The 22,499-nt window shown below is 38.1% G+C and overlaps 1 protein-coding gene across 2 annotated transcripts; it reads right to left on the bottom strand.

Annotated features, from left to right (window-relative positions):
- Positions 1 to 357: 357 nt before the first annotated feature.
- LOC124120432 (probable methyltransferase-like protein 24) lies at positions 358 to 17,176 on the bottom strand. 2 transcript variants are annotated; one of them, XM_046483255.2, is made up of 7 exons: positions 16,943 to 17,176; positions 11,562 to 11,651; positions 8,315 to 8,436; positions 4,611 to 4,739; positions 3,590 to 3,664; positions 2,047 to 2,185; positions 358 to 1,171 (listed from the first exon to the last, which is right to left on the bottom strand). In XM_046483255.2, exons 1-7 carry the CDS (start codon positions 17,054 to 17,056, stop codon positions 869 to 871), a joined length of 972 nt encoding a protein of 323 aa, XP_046339211.2. In that variant the 5' UTR covers positions 17,057 to 17,176; the 3' UTR covers positions 358 to 868. The 2 variants fall into 2 exon arrangements, with proteins under 2 accessions (XP_046339211.2, XP_046339212.2); XM_046483256.2 differs by lacking the exon at positions 11,562 to 11,651 and having other exon boundaries at positions 16,943 to 17,165.
- Positions 17,177 to 22,499: the final 5,323 nt, after the last annotated feature.

The following is a 22,499-nucleotide window of genomic DNA, read 5'->3' as shown; positions in this document are numbered from 1 at the left end:
AGAGTGTCGGTTTTCTTTTGGTAGATATAGGGAAAAGAGTAAACTACCTACATGTGAAAAACACCCAAGACATATCAGGCACTATTCATTTAAAAGAATTGCCATATACAGGGGGACCGCCTCCGTGGTCTTGTGGTAGAGCGTCCGCCCGGAGAGCGGAAGGTCCAGGGTTCGATCCCGGGCCGCGTCATACAAAAAGACGTTAAAGATTGTACTTGTTGTTACCCTGTCTGGCGCTCAGCATTAAGGGGCTAAAACAAGGACTGGTCTGCTCGGAGTCAGTATACTGTGTCTGAGTGGGGTATTCATGTTAAACTGCGGCATGGTATCTCAGTGAGCTAGCACTATAAATCGGCATCAGTCCTGACTAGTACAAGCAGCCACACACACACACATACACGTGCATGCACGTCGCTATATAAGTGCAATAATCTTGGACGCGACGTTAAACCCAATTGCACCTCACCTCACCTCACCATATACATGGGTTGTCATATAAACATAAAACCTTTCCGGTTGAATTCTTATGTTGTAGGGACGGTCGGGTAGCTTAGTGGTTAAAGCGTTCGCTCGTCACGCCGAAGACCCGGGTTCGATTCCGACATGGGTACAATGTGTGAAGCCCATTTCTGGTGTCCCTCGCCGTGATATTGCTTGAATACTGCTAAAGGCGGCGTAAAATCAAACTCATTCACTCTTATGTTATGGCTTGTATTTGAACAGATTTTACACTTCTTAAATTATGCCCAAATTAGGCCAAACGTATTTACATTCTCGAAAAGGTGACATTTTGGGAGGTGTTTGTGTTGGGCGTCAAACATCCGTCACAGCACATTCCATCATGACTACCTCGTCATTGGGCGCCTTGTCAGCACACTTTCATCATAAATACTTCGTGGCAGGAGGTCCTCTGTTTTCCAGCTAATTTAGACTTGTAATGACACCATTTGTTTCTATGGGTAAAGAAAATCCGGTATCCGAGATCATATAAGTCCCGGAATATTTCAAGAGCCGTGAAATATTTCGCTTGTGCAGCATCTACCTTTTTAAGCGTGATATGCACCTCAAATACAAATTGAGTCACATTGTGCAAAGCGTTGCTTTTTATCATTTCCGGAAACACTCGCCACTCCATGTCTTCAATATCAATTTTCAAAACATCGATTGTGGTCTACAAGAAACAGAAGTATCATTTGTTTGAACCGTAACATTTATGAAACACAATAATGAAACAGAAAACGTATACAAGTATTTATTCGCAGTTACTTTTTCAAAAATATGAGATTTCGCCCAAACTGAGTGAGTGAGTGAGTTGGGTTTAACGCCGCTTTTAACAGTATTCCAGTTATATCGCGGCGTGACAGCTTAATGTGGGAGGAAAGCCCGAAGTGATGCAGGTCTCAGACGTTTTAAATAAATTACCACTTCGGTGAAACCCGCGAACGCGGGTATGGTGCTGACAAACCTAGAAACATTATCGGGGCGAACCGGGATTCGAACCCACAATCATAGGTTTCTGGTGTGCCTAAGGGACGCAACTCTGCGTAGCGAATCGCGGCGCCTTGGACGACTGGGCCACCCGTGCTCCCACGCCCCCACTGCATTCGAGTAGGTGTGTGAATGTTGTTTTATCCTTTTGACTTTGTTCATTTCTCATACAATGGAATGACTTTGTGTCAAAAGGACAAATATTCTAAATCAAAGCGACAAAACCCTTTCCATATTCAACAGAAAGCAGAGTCGATTGTACGATTCAGGATTACATCATGAGGATGTGTTAATGAATCGATATCATAAATATATAGTGATGATACCAGGTGTTCGCGAAAAGGTGACTACCAAAGAATAGACAGGATATGATCGAAATAAAAAGTGGGAAATGAACATGTACAATTTCTTAAGTGGGAATTGGGCCAATATATGTGCCAGCATTGATCTGTTTCAATGACGTGTTTGGTAATGGTGACTAGACTTGTTGTACGCTTATCGTACAATGGAGTCATTCCACATGGTACCCAGGGAAGAGCACGTGATATTTGTGTTTACCTGTTCGTGATTGAGGGACTGGCGTATATCGGCGAGAGTCTTCATCGGCCACTGCTTGGAAGATTTACCGTTATATTCAGCCAGACCTAAGGAGTGGAACATCACGTGATCCCCGTGCCTATGGTCTGGCCGACCCATGCTATAAACAGAATCATATAACTGTACAATGAAGTCGTGTGAAATCCCATTACCTGAAGCCACATCCTGGTTTATATGCAAGTATCTGAAGACCACCCTGAATAGTATATCCATAAATACACATCCTCTGCTGATATCCACAAATATAAAACCTACATGTACCATTATGCACCGAAGTATTTTTTTCACCCTTGTACTCAGAAATATAATTCAGGCTTTACATCTAGAAATATACGCCCTACTCTTATCTTTAGAAATACACGCCCTTCTCTTATCATCAGAAATATACACCCTACTCTTATCTTTAGAAATACACGCCCTACTCTTATATTCAGAAATATACACCCTACTCTTATCTTTAGAAATCCAAACCCTACTCTTATGTTAAGAAATATACACCCTACTCTTATATTTAGAAATATACGCCCTATTCTTATATTCAGAAATATACACCCTTCTCTTACATTCAGAAATATTCACCCTAACATCCATAAAAATAATCGAACCTTTATATATAGGTACATACACCCACTCTTATATCCACATTAATACATTAACAAATATCAAGAAATACACAGTCTACCCTAATGTCCAGATATATAATATTACCCTTATATTCAGAGAAATATTCTGGCTCTTATATAAACAAATAATGTACCTAATCCTGAAATCCTAATCCTAATCCTGAAATCAGGAAATATGCATCCGACCCTCGTACCAAGACATATACATCGCATACTTAGAAAACAACCTCACCCTTAGTTTTAGAAATATACATCTTTAACTCCTGTAACCAGAAACTTAAACATTTCACTCCGTTTTTCTGAAAATATGCAAACACCATTACATAAAGAAATATATCATTCTATTTAGAAATGACGAAAGCCTATTAGGGTCAAAAGTGAAATATGGAAAAGACACGAAAAGAAATTCGTTACAACGGAAAAAAATTCGTTATTGCGTATAACTGAAAAAAGATTCGTTATTACGAAAATAAATTCGTTATAACGGAAAAAGATTTCTTATTACGGAAACAATTTCGTAATAACGAATGTTTTCCCTATTCGGAAATAACGAAATTATTTTCGTAATAAATTTTTTTTTTCGTAATAACGAATCTTTTTTCCGTTATAAGGCAGTTATTTCCGTAAAAACGAATTTTTTTTTTCTATTAATTTCTATTAATCTTTTTTCCATATTTCAATTTTGACCCCAATAGGCTTTCGTAAGAAATGTCCAAATTTAATTTTGTATCCACCCTTTTATCAAGAAATATGCATGCATCCTAACATCCAGAAAGAGACATCCCACCCATATATCCATAATAATACAGCCACCCTTATGTCAACAGGTAATTTACAGAAACTTCACAAATGAACTTTATCATCAATGTTTTTATACTTGCCTGGGATCGAAGGAATGAATCTCACATTTGTATTCTCTTGCCATTTCGTCATCAAAACTGAAGTCATTGTTGATGCTGGACAATCAAATGGTACAAAGTCATTGAAAAAGTCGAACAACAACTTCTCCATTCTTCTTCATACGTAACAGTCAATTAAGAGCAAATTCAGGAAATGTATCTTACTAACTCAAATCACAAATTATCTGACTAACTCATCCACAAGCTACCTGACCAATTCTGACACTTTAGATACTGCCAGACTCTGACACTACAAATACCTGAGCCCATCTGGCATATTTACCAACCTGACGAAATATACAAACTACATATACCTACATAAAACAAGAATGAACAATAGGTACATATTTAAATTGGACACTATACAGACACCTACAAAATTTGGACAAAGGACAAAATACATGTATTTCTATTAATCGGACAATATATATATATATATATATATATATATATATACCGTATTCGACGTAATAAGCGCCCAGGACACTCTCAAAATTAGAAATAGGGGGCTCTTATCAGAATATTATTTTGGTGGAAAAGATGTTGAAAGATAAATTTCGTGGTTTATGCTGACGGCCTGACTGTTTATATACGACTGATATATTTTTCCAGAATTTAATTGCCCATAATTAAGAGTTCATATAACACACGATTGCGTATTATACACGTATAAATAGGTCTTGTGTACATTGATCAATCGGAAGGGGTGCTAATTGGGATTGTTCACTTGCCAATATATTAGCAAATATCACCGTGGGCGCTTATTAGAGCGGGGCGCTTATTACGTCGAATACGGTATATGCAATAAACCAGATGCATTACTACCCATGACAATGTTTGGACAAACACGATATACAATTGTAAAAACTGGAGACAGTTATCTAGTATCAGAACATGAGCAACTCCGTGACAAAAGGTGATTCTTTTAGAGATGTGGCTAAAGATAATTCAAACGTATTGTGTCAAAATAAGGTGAGGGCCAGGTATCTAGTCGTGTTCTCACCCGAAGGAATAGACAAGGCATGGTTTCTTTGGTCTGACGAGAGGGTCGTCACAAACCTCCCAGCCGCCGTCTTGCTGAAGTCCCATCCTCTTCATGTCCCCACACGCCACCTGGATGTTTTCCACGTAACTGCAAGGTCAAGGTCATATGTAGTACAGGATATCGCGACCAGTATGTTAGTAACGTAGCTAGGTCAAGATCATATTTAATGCAACAGCTGCACCAAATCACCGGGATGCTTTCCATGTAACTGCGAGGTCAAGGTCATATGTGGTACAGGGTGTCGCGATCAGGATGTTCATGACGTAGCAAGGTCAAGAACATACATAATACAATAATTCTACCACATTTTCTCCGTGCGAAACCGAATGTCCCCAAATGTTCTCCACGAAACTGCAAGGTCATGTGTATTGCAGGATGTCCGAACATGCCACCAAGATGTTGACGACGTAGCTTCATCAAGGTCAAAGTCATATATAATTCATTACGTTTTATCACACCATCTTGATGTTCTCCACCCAATAAGGTCAATGTCATATATTATACAGTACGTTCCACCACGCAATCTTGCAGTTCTTCACGTAACTACAACAAAGTCGTTATATCATACATGGTGTCAATCATCACGTAAAATCCAGGTCAAGGTCATATATTTTCTAATACGTTCCATCCCGCCACAAGGGCGTTTTCCACGTTAGAACAGGGTCAAGGTCATATACGACACTGATCATGTCCACAGTTCCTAGGCATGATGTTCATGATATCAATCACTGGATTATCTTGACCAGACTCGATTATTTGCAGACTGACGTCATATAGCTTGAATATTACTGAGTGCGGCTTTATAAACAACATCATTGTGAAACGAAACACTGTGACTCACTGAGAGATGGTACATTTCCCTACCGGTATTAACTATGGTCATGGCACGTCTACAAATCTGAATGGCTCAAAGTAGTTATATCTCTGCACCATTTATGGCTAAGGAACAAACAGGACATTTGATAAGGACTGATAAGGACATTTGTTCCCACGGAAAATTAAAGCAGAAGGAATAAATATGTCTAGTTGTTATGAAAGGCTTTTATCGTTGTCTATCACAAAATAAAATAACGACGTGTACAACTAAAATGATTGAAAAAGACTCGATAACGCCAAAAAGATTAAAAAAAGCATCATCGTGTGTTTGTCTTTAACAACCTGTAATAAGTGATAAAGAGTAAAATACGTTCTTTTGTTGAAATATTACGAAAATAAGTTTAAAAACTGCGTTTTAGACACATTTAAGATTTACTTCTGCATAGGTGTAGTTATGCGTCCAAAATTCTGAATTTGTTCCAAAATGTTTTTATTTTCAAAATTCAAATGTTTTCTCATTTAGTAAATTTGGCAGTTACCTTAACCTACAAATGCTCTTATCACATGTGTCTTTCATGACATTTAGCTATATAACATTTGAGATTCAGTAACGTGGTTTTAAGGGGATCGTCTGCGTTTTTACAACGTTGTTGACATGTTGTATTTCCACTTAGGGTTATCGTGTAGCGTAGTTACGATCACCTCTTAAATATTTACACAATCGGGCCAGGGTTCAATCATCATCACCATTGCTGCATAGTGTGAGATATCGCAATGACTGCCATTTATAACGTTGAAACATTTATGACCATGGCTTAGTTTGTACACATAAGATAACGTTGAGCTCGCGTATTTGGTTATTGTGTTTGCGGCAAAGGTAAACATGGACTGATACATGAAGACAGTTCCTGCCCCTGACAAAGTATACAAGTCATATCACAGAGATCAGATTTAATGCTGGAGCAAAGTCCAACGTACCGCGTTTTCTACTTCGAGGAACCAACGAGAAGTCTCGTGTAGAGAAACTAAGGGTTATAATCGGATTGAATCTGGGATTCGAACATAAATCAGCGGATCCTGATAACTGCGAGACACACTCCAGGACAACGTCTTGTGAACGAAGATAATCCTGCTAACGTTAGAACTGTTACATGGGAATATGCACACCATCCTAGCAAAAGTAACATAAAAAGAATATGTATCTACAGATAGGTGATAAAGGGTATTTGTTAAGGGAATAATAATCCCCTAATCGAGAATACTTCCCCTTCTATTGGCTTTGTTTGCTTGTTTCCAGCAACATGCCGCTAAGTAATAATACGGCGGCCTGTAAATAATCGAGACTGGACCAGACAATCCAGTGATGGATATCGTGAATAGCGATCCACGCCTTCTACGTGTCACCTAGTTTAACCACCCGATCCATTTTGTCGCCTCTCACGTCCAGCAAGGGTTGCTGGGGTCCTTCTATTGGCATTGTAGTACACTAATTATATTTGTATTGTATAAGAGAAATAGAAAAATTGACTGTGAGCACGAAGTGATGATGTGACAAAAACACATAAAAAACATGTCAGGCATTACACATGAGACATACAGAAACATTCGATTTTTTATAGTTTTAACTTGTTCTCTTATACGTATCCTTTTCGAAGTGAATATCGTTTTTTGTGCAATATTCCAAATAATATCATAATCAACATTTGGGTTACCAAATATACTTTTAGTTGAACCTACATTTTCTTCATCAACACTATAGCCAATATCATATTTTGTGACAAATATGTTTCAGAATACAACTGTTATTTACAGCATTATTACCATACAGGAACAGCTAATACTAACAGCAGGTACATACAAATCACCAGCCAGGTAAGCATTGGTTTTACAATATCTATATGTATATGCAAACAGTTATAAATCAATTATGAAAACACTGATGATCAGTTGTCATAAAATCCACAGCCATTTGTCTAACCTCCTTACCTATGATAAAGATAAGCTATTTGTCTGACGTCTTACCTGTGATAAAGATTGGCCATTTGTCTAACCTCCTTACCTGTGATAAAGATAAGCTATTTGTCTGACAACTTACCTGTGACATAGATTAGTCATTGTCTGACGTCTTACCTCTGATAAAGATAAGCTATTTGTCTGAAGTCTTACCTGTGATAAAGATTGGCCATTTGTCTAACCTCCTTACCTGTGATAAAGATAAGCTATTTGTCTGACAACTTACCTGTGATAAAGATTGGCCATTTGTCTAACCTCCTTACCTGTGATAAAGATTGGCCATTTGTCTGACAACTTACCTGTGACATAGATTAGTCATTGTCTGACGTCTTACCTGTGATAAAGATTGGCCATTTGTCTGACGTCTTACCTGTGATAAAGATAAGCTATTTGTCTGACAACTTACCTGTGACATAGATTAGTCATCGTCTGACGTCTTACCTCTGATAAAGCTTGGTCATTTGTCTGACACCTTACCTTTGATATAGACTAGCCATTTGCTTGACCTTCGCGCCTGTGATTAAGATTACCCATTTGTCTGACGTCTTACCGGTAAGATAGATTACCCAGTAGCCTGACTGCTTACCTATGATATAAATTAGTCATTTGTCTGACGTCTTACCTATGATTAGCCATTTGTCTGACCTCCTTACCTGTGATAAAGACTACTCATTTGTCTGACGTCTTACCTGTAATATAGATTAGCCATTTTTCTGACGCCTTACCTGTGATAAAAAATAGCCATTTGTCTGACGCCTTACCTGTGATAAAGATTGGCCATTTGTCTGACGTCTTACCTGTGATAAAGATTGGCCATTTGTCTGACGTCTTACCTGTGATAAAGATTGGCCATTTGTCTGACGTCTAGCTTGCGGATCTCTGGTTTAGTAGGGAGCACGTGACCACGTTGACAGTCTCCATTGCCTGTATCCGCCTTGGGTATGTAGACGATATTCTGGGGTAATAAATTACACCATTAATATATGGAGTTTGTTTTAGCTTTTCCTGTCATATGCTCGGCTCATCTGGTCGGGTGAGAAACATAATCGTTTAATGAAATGCCCAGACACGAATGTCAACTTTGTCTATCCAAAATCACAAGAAAAGGCAAACCTTCACGATCGTACCCTGAAAACCATGTGATCCTGGGATCTGGGACCTTGTATCAGCTTTTATCGGGAAGAATTTAATTCTTTTCGATAAAACAACTTATATAATCTGAGAACAAACGAACACTTCTGATTACTGCAGATTTTAGGGATTAAGGGCGTTAAATTAGATACGACATTCAACTACAGTAAGACCTATCGATATATACAATCATACCAGCAGTGTTAGAAATAGTACTAACAGTCAAGGCGAGACGAAGGCCGTTGAGTTTAAATTGGTGCATATATTACAAACACAATTAATGTGGGTTCTGTCACCAGTGTCACAAAAAACATCCAGGGTCCCAAACACGGGTTGAACATGTGTCAGTCTAACAAAACGCAAACCCCACAACACCATAATGCGCAACCAATTAATTTATCAATATGTACGCAAACATACCAGAACATGAAGTTAAACATTGACATTTAAAGTAGGAAGGGGAGTTATATAAGCCGGGGAGTGTTGGGCCGACGAAGGTGAAGTGCTCTGAGCCTTTGGGTAGTGATCGGAGGCTTGGCACAAAACACTCTAGAGTGATATCAACCTAGGCCCAAGTCACTCTAGAGTGATTTGAGCCGGGGATTGCGTTTAGCGTCCTACACCGGGAGAGTGTCACAGGTTTTCATCAATAATTTTACTTCACAAACATCATCATACATGTCTTGTCTTTTCATCTCTGTAAATGTGACCGATTTGATGATATATATTTCCCCTTTTAGCGGAATCGATGCCACCCACTATTGACTACTTCAGTAATTAGAGTATGACACCGCATTTCGAGATCGATCAGAGTTCCTGCAATGATGCTGTGAAGATGATGATTTACATGCATGGATACATCGCTTCATGCCTGCATACATTATCATCATTCCAATGCACTCTGTTAGACGCGGGGACAGGAGTGATCCGGTCGACTAAGGCATCGCAATTCGCTCTGCAAAGTTGCGTCACCCACTGCACACTATTATCAAGTTTCTAGGTTTGTCAGCACCATACCGTGCTCGTGGTTTTCACCAAAATGGTAATCGTCTGAGACCTGCACCACAGGCTTTCCTCCCACATCAAGCTGACGCGCCGTGATATAACTCGAATACTGTTCAAAGTGGCGTTAAACCCAACTCACACACATTGTAAGACGTGAAATACTGAATTTAGCAGGAAACAATAATCCAAATAAATATTCCTCTGCTTGGTTTAGACCATGTCTACTTGTACAATAACATGGCAGAAGCAACATAATCTTAACAAAGGAATTCAATTCGTTGTTCATTTATAAACTTCATATACCCCACCATAATCACTATCCATCTCCCGTCGTTGTGTACCACTTGCGTAGTGAGCAATTGACTTCGCACTGGGGCTAAACTTTAGGTTACAGTGAACATAAATCTACCGTTATTACCAATATGTTCAATGTATTTCATACGCCTAGAACTGGATCTTGAACTAAAGCGATATGTACGACAGATATAAAAGCAAATGATGCATATTTAGTACAAAGTTCTTGTTAGGATTCGCAAAATAGCCTTGGTGATTGCTTTGCAATGTCATTTCCAAACAAACTCAATGTTACCTCCAATCTTATTAACGTAAATCGACAAAGCTATTTCCATAGTCATGAGTAATAAACAGAGTCGGTTGTATTATTCCGATAAAATCAAGAACATGTGTTCACTGTCAAATAGTGATGGTACCAGGTGTTCGCGAAAAGGTCACCGTATCCTTCCCCACATCAAGCACCCGTAATACTCGAAAATATAAAAAAAATAAAATCCTAATGATTCTGGGATACCCATATATTATTTATTGACGAAATCTGTTGACATCAGATTGTAAAAGTGTTACTTTTATATCAGTTGCGCCTTCACTGAGTAAGCCACCAGGTGTATACAAGCTGTCGTTATCATTTAAGTAGGCATTCAGTCCGACATGATTGGAGTTTATTGGGGATTGTTGCCCATGCAAAATACATGTACTGTATTCCCATTGCTGCTATATAATCGCAAGGACATTGGACCGTGAATTGACCATCAATGTAAAATATTCTAAAACGTCACAAACCTGGCTTGCTCAGGCAATGAACGGATATTGATTTCCAAACATTGTTCTTTAATTATTTATAACTCAACGCTTTTGTCACAACGTGCGATGTATTAATTCTTTCTGTGGCTGGCGTTGTAGACATTTAACCCTTTCTCAGCAGTACCATTCCAATTTCAGTCATCCAGATCAACGAATCGTGGGCAAGGAATAAGGTCTCTTTATGTGTATATGTAGACGAACCATGGTTTGTGTAGACGAACCATGGTTACAGAGTAATACCCCTTTCTGTGTATATGTAGAAGAATTAACGTTACATAGCAATAATACTGTCTTTGTAGTGAGTGAGTGAGTTAAAGCTTAACGTCACATCGGCAATATCTCAGCCATATCGTGACGATCTTTGTAGAGACGATACATCTGTATGAAGGAAGTAGAGATATTTAATGCCATTCTTGTGAAATATTCATGTGAAAATAATGACTGCAGATCTATTTTAGAATACTGCAATATACATGCATGCTTTTCTTCATAACATGACACCTCTTTAGTCTTGACCTCACCAATACGGACACCTTGCCATACAGAGGATGATATAACGTAACGTCTACACATTGAGGGTAATTGCTCCAATGATTTGTTAATTCGGACGTTCGTTAATCTGGACGATTTCACATTGGGCAGCACTGTCGGGATAAGCGAGTTTCCGCAGTACATCAATACTGTGTCGATTTGATAACGTGCATACAGCTACGTGTCAAGTGCTTCTCTCCTCTGACATAAACGTAAACAATATCGATTTGTAAGAATGCATTTTTGCGTGCTAAAGCTGTGTTGGGTAGGTTGTTTGATCAGTGTGTGTTAATGGATCGGTGGGTATTGTAATACCGCGTTCCGGTCAGACACGTCCAACTGTGTTGGGCAGCTTGTTTGATCAGTGGGTAGTTGCCAACGCGTTCCGGTCACAAACCTGTCCCGCTGTAAATAATGTATGTGTTCAATGACGTGGCAGCAGGCATGATAACACGATATTTTCTAAGCACATTACTAAAATACTACCGTAGTCCGTGCCAAGGAACAAGTAATAATCTTAAAGATATATAATTCACAATACTGCACATAAAGTGATACAATAGTTTTAACGCATCAACGTAACATCATTAGAGTTTTTAAAACCGTCAACTTAACATCATTATGGTCTTTAACACATCAATGTAACATCACCAGCGTCTTTAACATTATCAACTTGACATAATCAGCTCCTAACTTCGTCGACTTAATATGATTAGAGTCTTTAAGACAACATCTTAACTTCATTAGTGTTTAATATCGTCAACTTAACCTCATGAGCGTTTTTAATACCATCAACTTAACCTCATGAGCGTGTTTAATACCATCAACTTAACCTTATTAGTGCATTTAATACCATCAACTAAACCTCATTAGAGTGTTTAATACCATCAACTTAACCTTATTAGTGCGTTTAATACCATAAACTTAATCTCATTAGTGCGTTGAAAACCATCAACTAAACCTCATTGGGGTGTTTAATACCATCAACTTAACCCAATGAGCGTTTTTAATACCATAAACTAAACATCATTAGTGTGTTTTAAACCATCAACTTAACCTCATTAGTGTGTTTGATACTATCATCTTAACCTCATTAGTACGTTTAATACCATCAACTTAACCTTATTAGTGTGTTTTAAACTATCAACTTAACCTCATAAGTGTGTTTAATACCATCAACTTAACCTCATTAGAGTGTTTAATACCATCAAATAAACATCATTAGTGTGTTTTAAACCATCAACTTAACCTCATTAGTGTGTTTGATACCATCATCTTAACCTCATTACCTCATTAGTACGTTTAATACCATCAACTTAACCTCATTAGTACATTTTATACCATTTACTTAACCTCATTAGTGTGTTTAATACCATCAACTAAACCTCATTAGTGCGTTTAATACCATCAACTTTACTTCATTAGTACGTTTAATACCATCAACTTAACCTCATTAGTACATTTTATACCATTTACTTAACCTCATTAGTGTGTTTAATACCATCAACTTAACCTCATTAGAGTGTTTAATACCATTAACTTAACCTCATTAGTACGTTTAATACCATTAACTTAACCTCATTAGTACGTTTAATACCATTAACTAAACCTCATTAGTGCGTTTAATACCATCAACTTAACCTCATTAGTACGTTTATTACCACCATCTTAACCTCATTAGTACGTTTAATACCATCAACTTAACCTCATTAGTACGTTTAATACCATTAACTTAACCTTATTAGTGTATTTAATACTGTCATAGCGACTGATTGTCTGAAGTACATTTGACTCCAAAGGCAAATTACCCTGTAGCCATGTCTCCATAACTTAATTGTCATTAAGTTTTGGGCGCTAATCCCCGTTGTTAATCCTCACCAACATTTCATTGTATATTGACTGACAGCCAACCTGGGCTACTTTATCACTTCTCGTTAATTACTGTTATTTATAGTATGACATTTGTTGCCTTAATATGTGCTACCATTACACTGTTACTAGGGTGTGAGACAGGCTTGGTATTCCGAGTGCTGGCATAGGGACGACCTCGAGCAGGATGTGCCGCTCGTAGGAAACGCCCTGAGGTGAGCTGGAGCTCCGCTCACCTCATGTATGCCTGAGCTGGAAGGTCCGCTCGTCGCTGTTTTTGTGTTGTCAGAGCAGGTATTCCGCTCATTGTGCAATTGTTGTTTATTGTTTACATGTTGTGCATAAAGCGTTCCGGGACAGTGATGTCGATTTTGTCTTTTATTCCCCCAAGAGCTAATTCCCCGTCAACATGCGCGATGACAATACCATCAACTTAACCTCAATAGTGCAAGAATACACCTCAAATTCCTCAGACTTATCACAGGATTAAGAAATTCAACTCCTCGTTATATGATATATGGCGAATAAGGTAGGCTACCATTAAGAATAATAATTTGTGAACGAATGATATCTTTATGGCACAAATTAACATATCAAACTGGTGTGTATAAACTTTCACAGCTGTTATATCAATATCTGTCAATTAATGGGAACAAAACTATTGCATCAACAAATCCCTGGGTTAGATGTGTTGTGCATATATTAGACAGTATTGGATTATCTTATGTATTTAACAATCCGTCAATTTGCACAACAAAGTGGCTGGTGTCAGAAGTAGAGCAAATACTTAAAGATCACTTTTTCCAGAAATTGAGAAGTGACGTTAATTCTAGTTCTAAAGGCTTATACAATAAACATTTAAAGGACACTCCGGTTCTCGATAAATATCTTCTATTGCCAAAACGAAAAGCAATTCCAATACTACGATTTCGAACCTGTAATCATAATTTACCTAACGAGACTGGCCGATGGAAAAATATTCCAAAGAAAATAGAACTGGTAAATTATGTAATTCCCCATCTATTGCTGATGAATTTCACTACTTATTCAGATGTAATTATTTTAAAAGAGAGAGGCGAACATTTCTCTCATCATATTATACTGAATGGCCAAATATTAAATTTTTTGTAAAACTCTTATCAACAACAAACACACAGGATCTAAAACATTTATCGAGATTTATTATAAAAATGTCCAGTAGTATTAAAAATGCTAGGTAATCACATGTTGTTATTTTAATTGCCATCTTGTCTGCTTTTTGTACATATGCATAATTATTTATTGTAATATGCTCTTGTACCACCTTTTGTGGTTTCTGAGAATAAACTGATTCTGATTCTGATAGTGGAGTATAAATGACTTCTCAAAACATAGGAGATTTACCTGCTGCGGTAATGGACCAGTCTTCTGTATCATTAAGATCAAATATATAACGACGTTTAAAGTTTATGGGTAAATTAATTGATCTACTCAGATACACTAGGATTATATATTGTTTTATTTTCTACTCGTATAGATTTAACTAATGAGCTATTTGATCACGAAAACAACTTAAATATGTAAGTTCTCACCTCAGCTTCTTTGGAGAATATTGGGTTTTCTCAATTTCCATGTTTTTACTAAATTGTGCATATATTTCAGAGATATCTGAATTTTGTCACAACCATGGTAGGGTGGTAGAAAGTTGATTTTCTTAAATCGTAAAGAGGTAGGTCCCAGGTACATTTTCAACATTACCTTCACAGCAATAACAAGATTAGGGGATTTTCCCAAAATTGCAATACTGACATGCTTTCATCACAAATTGAGTTAAATAAATTATTCTATTTATTTATTTATTTATTATTTGTTTTGGCATAATTATTGTTTAAACAATACCCTTCAGCGAAGTTTACACGATATTAATTGATAAACACAGCGAATAAAAAATAAACTTCAAATGTCATTACCACATAAATCTTAACTTGTTAGAACTAATATGAGAACTTGTTCTGCTGTACGTTGCATTCTGGTTATTTAAAGTTTTCTACTATAGATCTTGATTATATACTCAATACCCAAGGGTTACCTAAGATGAATACGTCGCAAATATTATAATGTACAGATTTCTGACGTTTAGTTTAAATATCAAATACATGTATATAGAAAAATGAAATGTGTTTAAAGCAAAACAAACTTTGAACTAATAACACCCACAATCAATAAGCAGTTAATACAAACACGTATTATCATGGTTTAATATAGTCTGGTGATAGTGTTGAAACACAGATGGGAAAACTGTTTTCATAAACAAGAGAATTTCATGTTTAGTCAGCGACAAGATTTTGCCATTTTCTGTAGAATGACCCGATTATGAGAGTATGTGTTGATTGGGGACGCGTCAGAACGTACACGTACAGAACATTGGGTTGACTCTAGTAATCGGTTCCCAAGTGCTAAATGATGAAGCTTGATGTAGTAATACAATACACCTTGTTGAATTATTTATGTGACTATTAAAGCCCATGAAGCACAGTGAAAGTCTTTTCATATATATTACAAGTCTTAATAATCTCATGAGGTGTCTGATCTGGGACATGATCGGGGCTAATCCATTTTTACCACTTGTGTTACAAGCTTTGGATAGTTGGTGATCTCAACCGTGGTTTTTGTGATTTTAAGGTATCTGACAACTGAGGTTTCTGATAAATGGTATTTTTTCAACGCAGTCAACTTAACATCATTAGAGGCGTTAACACCATAAACTTAACATCACCAGAGTTTTGTAACACCATTAACTTAACATCATTGGAGTTTGTAACACGTCAGCTTAACATTAGAATTTTAACCACCGCAACTTAACATCATTGGGTGTTTTAGCGCTGCAACTTAACATCATTAGAGTTTTTAACACCATCAACTTAACATCAGTTTACAAGATTTCAAACTTCATATTGAGAATGGATGCACAGTACACTACGGGTCCTGTGTGACGCAGGAAGGTATGGCTGATTGAGTCATTAAATATATTTGTAGAATTCGTGTTACCTGCAACTGACCTTTCTATTCTCGTAAGATATACATTTAAAGTTCAGGAGGTTTATTTTATTCATCTAACATTGAAATCCCCATCTCTGATAGGCTTTCTGATCATGAGCACGCTCGGTAACAATAAACACATAAACATATGATAAATTATATGACAATTTTGACATTATAACTAAATGTACAACATGCACATGGCTCATAAAATGTCAGTCTATACATTATACACGGAATATGAATATCCGTATTATTTACAATGTCAGATTGTCATTTTATTATATTTAAAATTTCTATGCACCAGCTTAGGGGTACGGATGATATATAAATAGGTTATCTCCCCAAACCCCTATTATAATGTATTATGAATTTTGAAAAATGAACATTTTATTATAATGTATTATGAATTTTGAATAATATCCTAATCGTCATTAAATATTTATCTCAATCTATTCGAGTTTCTTGGGTTGTTCCATTGTATGAAATAGGTAACAGACTAGGGATTAGCAGTGCCATGGACCGTGAACTTTGTTGTCTTAAGCTGTAGGGGAAATGGGATGTAGGGGTTTTGGGAGGTTACCTATAAATGAATAGATCACATACACAGGGTTGGTAAATATATAGGTGAGCGTTAACCCTTTTATCGCAAGATGCAGTACAGTAACGGTACAATTAATGTCGACAGTGTTATCTGGAAGCTCTTCTGCAGAAAATTAACGTGTAATGAATAATATACGAATCACACTGTAGTGTCTTGGGTTGTTTCTATGCCAATGCCCCGTGAGCTGTTAGGAATGAATACTTACCTGGCTCTGTTGTATTGTATGACTACTCCATGATTTCTGCATGATTACATAGCCACACATAGCAAACACCATCAAGATAATTGACACGATCACAAGTTTTGTCAGTCGCCACATTTCAGAAACTGGACTATCCTTTCCGTCAGCGACAGCGACACCAAGATTGTGTGTGACCCGTGGAGGCGTGTTTGTTTCTGTCCGGGACGATTGTGCTCACCTGGTATATACGCGGGTGTACTAACCGTCCGGCGGCTGTGTTCCTTGTGCGTGTTTATGGCTGCGCTAACAATCTGACAATAGTGAAACTAGACATATTCAATTTACATGTTTAATGGCGAAAATGTTTTGGGCTAAGCTCGTTCGAGGTCAAAACAAAACAATGGGTTTTACATTGCAACGTGGCCGACAGGTCCCGCTGGGAACGCATGTTCATACACAAAACGACAATAAAGCTTACCGAGGCCATTTTGATATATATTTATCATGTAGTTATTGTCGGATCGATGCGATATTTACGGATACTACAACTGCTACTACTACTACTACTACTACTACTACTACTACTAATTAGAATAATAGATCCCACCACCCTCGCTCTTCCCCCAAATAGGAGGGCGTGGTTTGATTAACTTGGATGCTCTTCATGATAGAATTGTATTGTGCAATTTTGGACACATTTATTCATCTGATGATCTTCTTGTGAAGCATGTCAAGACTCCTGATAAAAACAAGGCATTCCACAATTTTATTAAACGAGCCAAAGATGTGGGACATAATCTCTATGTCAGTGTCGATTTTGTGTTGACGGTACAGAAAGGAGTGTCAAACAAGCGAAGTGCCATATCAAATCGGCCTAGTTATTCAAGGAGAGGCTATCTGAATGACCACTGCATCGAGTTTATGTGCTGTGTGTTGAGAAGATCAGCAGACCTGCAGAGTCCTTTGTTTGGATGAAGTCAGTTGGCGTGAAAAGTGAAACAGAAGGCTTTTTGTTTGCTGCTCAGGACCAGTCACTTCCTACTCGAAACCGCCAATGTGTGATTTTACAGCAAAATGTAAATTTGAAATGTAGAAAAGGCAATGAATTTAATGAGACTGTCCAAAACATTGTTAGTGGATGCTCAGCTTTGGCACAAACACAGTATCTTAAGCGACATGATGGAGTGGTTCGATTCTTTTATTACCGTCTTCGCAATGCTTGTGGTTTTGACACAGAGGTCCATCCATGGTACGACACGGAATATGTAGAGGGTGTCATGGAACATGATAAAAAACAAATTCTTTGGAATATGCCCATATACAGCCTCAGAACTCTCCTGGCCAACAAACTTTAACTTGTCCTTTTTGATAAATCCAATGAAATCATTTATACCATTGCATTTTCTGTCCCTTTTGACACTAATGTGATTGATAAGATTGAGACAACATGGCAAATATGCGGACCTTGCTTTCGAAAAGTCATGCTTGCATCCTAAGTACCAAGTTGTCCGACTCCCCATTGTTCTCGGTGCCTTAGGTTTGGTACCTCCCAATCTGTTGAGTGACATTGGGAGAGAACCCGGGTTTGCTACCAAGAATACAGCCCTTCTGACAATCTGGGTAATGCATAAGGCTGCAGTGTTGGGGAGTCTTCACATTCTCCGAAAAGTAATGAGTGGGTTTGACTAGGCAGCGTTTCCTGGGATAAGTCCCATTCGCTGTCTGGGCTGCATGTAGAGGGGGCAAGCGCCCTGGGCTGATGATGAGCCCAACCAGCCTGACTGTACCAGGATCACCTAAACCCTCTTTGCTGCATTTTTTATTTTAATCTGTACATAATAATAATCATTATTATTATTATTTATATAGCACCAAATATCCTGCGCTTACCTGGTCAGTGGTGCTTGTTCTTATCTATGTATAGTGCTGATAAAATACAGACACGTAGCCAATATAGTTACAGTGATATGCACACAAAAAATAATAAAATTTAAGTGCACAATCTTCAGTAGCTCCATGACTATCTTGCTTGGAGATAGCGTTTCGCCCTGAACGCGCAAATCAACCAGCAAGAAGCCAAATGTTTGCAATTAGGATGAGCCGATTAAAAAGTAATTTGTTTGGTTGTAAGTTGTTTAACGCCGCGCTCAGCAATATGCCAGCTAATATGACGACATTCTGTAAATAATCAAGCTTGGACCATACAATCCAGTGAATGACACCATGAGCATCGATCTACGCAAAGGGGGTACGATGACATCCTTCCGCCAAGTCAGCTAGCCTGACCGCCCGATCCCGATGGATCTATCCCCAACTTATCCCCTTAATCCTCCCGAATTTCAGTTGTAAACTAACTGGTAATTTATAAGACCCCGTCTCACATACAGTCACTCATCGCACAGCAACATGCTACTGCAGTAGTTATTGCATAATGTCTGCAAGATTCCGGGGTAGAATAGGTCTTCAGCAACCCATGCTTGCCGTAAAAGGCGACTTTGCGTGTCGTAAAAGGCGACTAACGGGATCGGGTGGTCAGGCTTTCTGACTTGGTTGATGCTTGTCATCGATCCCAATTACGTGGATCGATGCTCATGATGTCAATCACTGGATTGTCTGGTTCAGACTCGATTATTTACAGACCGCCGTCATATAGCTGTAATATTGCTGAGTGCGGCGTTAAACAACAAACAAACCAAACCAAACCACAGGTAGGGGTTCACTTGTACTTCTTTCGAAATCACCAATTCAAAAACTCAAAAACTAATGTCATCCGGTGTGTGTGTGTGTGTGTGTGTGTGTGTGTGTGGCTGCTTGTACTAGTCCGGACTGATGCCGATTTATAGTGCTAGCACACTGAGATACCATGCCGCAGTTTAACATGAATACCCCAATCCGACTACCGACTCCGAGCCGACCAGTCCTTGTTTTAGCCCCTTAATGCCGAGCGCCAGACAGGGTAACAACAAGTACCATCTTTTAACGTCTTTTGGTATGACGCGGCTGGGGATCGAACCCCGGACCTTCCGGAACTTGTAATGAAACACTGACGCCTTTGTGGCATGACCCTGACAAATGTGTCTCTCTGAAGTAGTTGTCTTTGGTTTGCTCTCACTATCAACCACCGGTTTCGTTTATTGAGATTAAACCACTGCCATTATTTTCACTGTTTTATAAAGTACGATGGGGGGGGGGGGGGGGGGGGGGGAAGAAATTAATCAACATCACCATCTTTACTATTCTCTATTTATGTTAACATACATGTACTGTTGAAACTATTCCCCTGAATAACGTTGTGCTTAGTTTAGATAAGGAAACACTTACATGTTTTTTAATCTGTAACTTACACCATTTGTATATAATGCTTATAGGGATCCCAGACAACTATGTACATTATAAGGTGCTCAGAAACGAACAATCCTTTCACGACAATTACTTGAAACACTAAGAGAAGAGTATTTATTGAACACTGCGTTTAATATTGGATGGATAAAATAGTATTCAAATGTACGTGTACACTAAATAATATTTATAGAATGTAGGTGCTGGTGTAACATTAGTGCAGTTACAAGAAACCGAAAGTAAAGAGTTATTACTGAGTATTAATTTTATACTTTTGTTCAATTAGGGATGAGTACAATAATCACCCGTACTGAATATATTTGTTTGATTGATTGAATGTTTAAAGCCGCACTCCAATATTCAAGCTAATTGACAGAGCTGTAATTAATCGATTCTGTACCAAACAATCCAGTGATACGATACGAATGTGAATAATTTCACTATTATCTTATCTCGTTCAATGTTTGTCTTCTGCATCTGTCGGTAACGACCTGCAAATGTATGGAAGCCAAGAACGGACATTGGCGCTTTGCTGCATTTCTGCGTTGTCTCCTTTACAAACACAAGTAAACCGTGTCAAAATTCATATAGCGCGAAAAGGCAACGATGCGACAAATTATCAAAATGTCGCGTTGGTGCATTGTCGCGCTTTGAGAAATTTTGATAGTTTTTTGCTTGTTTGGGTAATTTGGCAACTCTACAATGCCCATTCTAACATTCCATACACAAGTGTACAGACAAGGTAAGATAAGATATATATGTTACACTGGAATTATTACAAAATATAATAAACCGTTCGGCCTGCACTCAACGCGTTAAAGTAGCAATAGATATTAAAACTAGTGGTTTAAAATATTTGCAGATACCTATGGAATACTGTAAGGGACATTCTCGCGATCTCGCATTCTCGCGATCTCGACCATGGAAACGAGGTTAATATGCCCAAAACACGAGAATGCGAGATCGCGAGAACGCGAGATTTGGCCAAAATCTCGCATTCTCGCGATCTCGCATTCTCGTGTTTTTGGCAGTATTCCATAGATACCAACATATCACAAACATATCCCATCAACCTTATAAATGTAATTCAACTAAGATTATTTAGAGTCTCATAACCAATGAGAGGGATGACATTTCCTCCGCTTAAAACCTCGGCAAGGACTAAAGTTAACAAAACTGTCAGCAGTTATTTTCATAACGGTAAATATTGCTATTGCAACTGAGGCCTGACAGTTATATTAGGGCGGCCTTAATTTACAACGGAGATAACAGGCAGATAGATCTATGGGCGACTGCATACTTCAATTGATGTGTCATAATTGGTCGGCTGTGCTGGTTGGGCCCAATCATCCTTATAAAAATCCCCATAATGAACACAAGTAAGCTTGAATAAAATCTCGCGTTCTCGCGATCTCGCATTCTCGTGTTTTTGGCAGTATTCCATAGATACCAACATATCATGCTGGTTGGGCCCAAACATCCTTATAAAAATCCCCATAATGAACACAAGTAAGCTTGAATAAAATCTCGCGTTCTCGCGATCTCGCATTCTCGTGTTTTTGGCAGTATTCCATAGATACCAACATATCACAAACATATCCCATCAACCTTATAAATGTAATTCAACTAAGATTATTTAGAGTCTCATAACCAATGAGAGGTATGACATTTCCTCCGCTTAAAACCTCGGCAAGGACTAAAGTTAACAAAACTGTCAGCAGTTATTTTCATAACGGTAAATATTGCTATTGCAACTGAGGCCTGACAGTTATATTAGGGCGGCCTTAATTTACAACGGAGATAACAGGCAGATAGATCTATGGGCGACTGCATACTTCAATTGATGTGTCATAATTGGTCGGCTGTGCTGGTTGGGCCCAAACATCCTTATAAAAATCCCCATAATGAACACAAGTAAGCTTTTAAAGTCCGAATGTGTATGGGTAAGAAAGAGACTTTATAATGGTGAATTTACTGATCTTGTTAAGAAGCCTGACCTCATTGGTCTGCAAGAACCGACATGTTTGATGATTTAAGATTAGATGTATATGTTTGTTTGTCTGTTGTTTAACGCCGCCCTCAGCAATATTCCGGCTATATGGCGGCGGTCTGTAAATAATCGAGTCTGGACCAGACAATCCAGTGATTGACATCATGAGCATCGATCCACGCAATTGGGAAGATGGATATGAATTACATATTCATCACAGGTCATGCTTTTTAAGAAAATCCGGTGGTATTG

Source organism: Haliotis rufescens, unplaced genomic scaffold (assembly GCF_023055435.1).
Source record: "Haliotis rufescens isolate VD_foot unplaced genomic scaffold, xgHalRufe1.0.p SCAF_2, whole genome shotgun sequence".
NCBI classification, from domain to species: Eukaryota; Metazoa; Mollusca; class Gastropoda; order Lepetellida; family Haliotidae; genus Haliotis; species Haliotis rufescens.
The sequence above is the reverse complement of the archived record's forward strand: the minus strand, read 5'-3'. Positions and strand labels throughout refer to the sequence as shown.